This window comes from Microtus pennsylvanicus, chromosome X, assembly GCF_037038515.1.
Source record: "Microtus pennsylvanicus isolate mMicPen1 chromosome X, mMicPen1.hap1, whole genome shotgun sequence".
NCBI classification, from domain to species: Eukaryota; Metazoa; Chordata; class Mammalia; order Rodentia; family Cricetidae; genus Microtus; species Microtus pennsylvanicus.
In genome coordinates, this window is record NC_134601.1 from 37,211,622 (window position 1) to 37,213,655 (window position 2,034).

Sequence of the window (2,034 nt, forward strand, 5' to 3'; positions counted from 1 at the left end):
TGATCACAGTTCACGAGTGACATATTTCCAAAAGAACGCAATCTGGAACATGGAATGCATGTTACAATCGGAACAATGCCATAAAACTATGGTTAGCGCTCCAGAAGAGATGTCTAAACTCTGTTTATTAGAAAATCTTGTTCATATATCACACACACGTGATGAAAACTAAAAGCAGTGTCTTTAAACCAGCTAATAGCAAAATAACACAACACATACACGAGTCTAACATTATAACAGGGGTTTTCTTCCACATAGGGACTATATGGATCACTCACTCAGAGACGGCACAGCTAATATTAGTGGAAATTATTTGTATGAACAGTTCAAAGAATGGTGGAGAGGTGCAGAAAATTTCTCAAAGCGATTTCTGTCAGCTCCATCTGTCTTCTCCTCTCTTTCTGCTAAGAAATACACTGGTTAATCAGGGCCCGCTCTGCCTGAAAGTAAAAAAGAAAGAAAAAAAAAAGAGAGAAACAGAGTTAAAACAGCATGTGGAAAACGAAAACGTCAGCGTTCAGTTAGATTGACCGAAAAGATAAATGCATACTGTGAGTTCAGCTAACCTTAGCTCCAGAGGCCTGCATAGTTGCCATGGAGGCCTGAGGCCAGTGGGCCCCCACCCACGAAGAGCTTCATCTCTGGCCAGTTGTAGCAGTGAGTGTAGAGTGCATTGGGGAAATGTATACCAGCAGCGTAATACTCTAAGAAACCATTCTGGTTGATCCAGCCGCTGCCACAGGTGAGCTTGAGCTTCCTTCCAGAGGGCACAGGAAACATGTCTGGACTGGCTACAGATCTTTGCTCGAGGAACTTCTGGGCACGGATGTCATAGAAGAGCAGAGAACCGTGGCCTGTTCCCACGGTGACAATATGCTGGTGGACACTCAAGGAATGCACACCAATGCCTCCTTCTCGGGAGCAGAATGGCCGGATGTTCTGCTGGCTTTGGCGAGTATCCAGGAATGAAACATGACACTGGGATCCGACAACATAGAGGCACAACTCATCACAGTAGGTGAGACACATGTTCTCCCCGGAGTAGGGCAGCCTTAGGGACATCAGCCTGGACAGGGAGCTCCTGGCTTTCCACAGGTGGAAGTAGCCATCCAGAGACACGGCTCCCAGCTCCTGGTTTTTGTTGCTGTAAGCAAGGGCTCGAACTTTGCGGTTACCAGGATTGGTTGTGACTTTAGGGATGGCCTCAATATCTGTAGGACGGATGTGAGCATATACTGGAAGGCCCGCATCCTCGTGCCCAGCAATGCTGCAATCGAACATGTCCGGATCCACCAGCCAGAGTGCCAAGGTGCCATCGCGGGAACCACTCACAGCCACAGTGTCACTCATCCAAGCTATGGCAAAGATCCAGTCCCTGTGGCCTTGGCAATCTCCTAGGCACATGGGGTCCAGCTTGGGCAACTGGTAGACGGCCAGGCTGTTGGGGTTTTCCCCTCCAGTGGCCATGAGGGTCTTGGAGGGATTCAGCTCCACGGCATGAATGCCACAGGACGGCGAGCCACGGGATTGGTCGGGCCCCCTGTCACTAATCAGAGGAATGCACCTGATATGGTCGGTCTTGACGTCGACCACAAAAAGCGTGTTGCACTTGGTGCCACACACCACCTGCCTGGCATTTAGCCACTGCGATGCGAACACCTTGTTGAGGGGGCCAAGTGCCAACTGGCGCTCCCTCAGCAGCTCCGGCAGCCTGAGGGCCCTGTAGCTGTGCAGGTCGCCCTCGAAGCCCGCCAGCCTCGGGTGGCCCTCGTAGCCCAGGGCCCGGCCCTTCAGGTAGTGCACCAAGGAATGGCGAGCCATGGGCCGCTGTGGCCTCTTGACCAGCAGCAGCGACCCCTCGGCTTGGCCTGCTTCGGCTGCCGCCATCGCCACCACGGAGGGGAATGGCGACGAAGAGCTCCCCGCGCCCTCCTTGGAGGCTTTCAGCTTCCTGCTACCTGTTTGCTGAGGGGCCATGGTGGTTGGCGAGCGGTTGGAGGGTCCTGAGGGCTGTGGCATCTCCTGTGCTGCTGG

General features: G+C 52.9%; 1 protein-coding gene across 1 annotated transcript; it reads right to left on the reverse strand.

Annotated features, from left to right (window-relative positions):
- Positions 1-567: 567 nt before the first annotated feature.
- LOC142841455 (DDB1- and CUL4-associated factor 12-like protein 1) lies at positions 568-2,034 on the reverse strand. The gene has a single exon (XM_075958326.1). It carries the CDS (start codon positions 2,017-2,019, stop codon positions 568-570), a length of 1,452 nt encoding a protein of 483 aa, XP_075814441.1. The 5' UTR covers positions 2,020-2,034.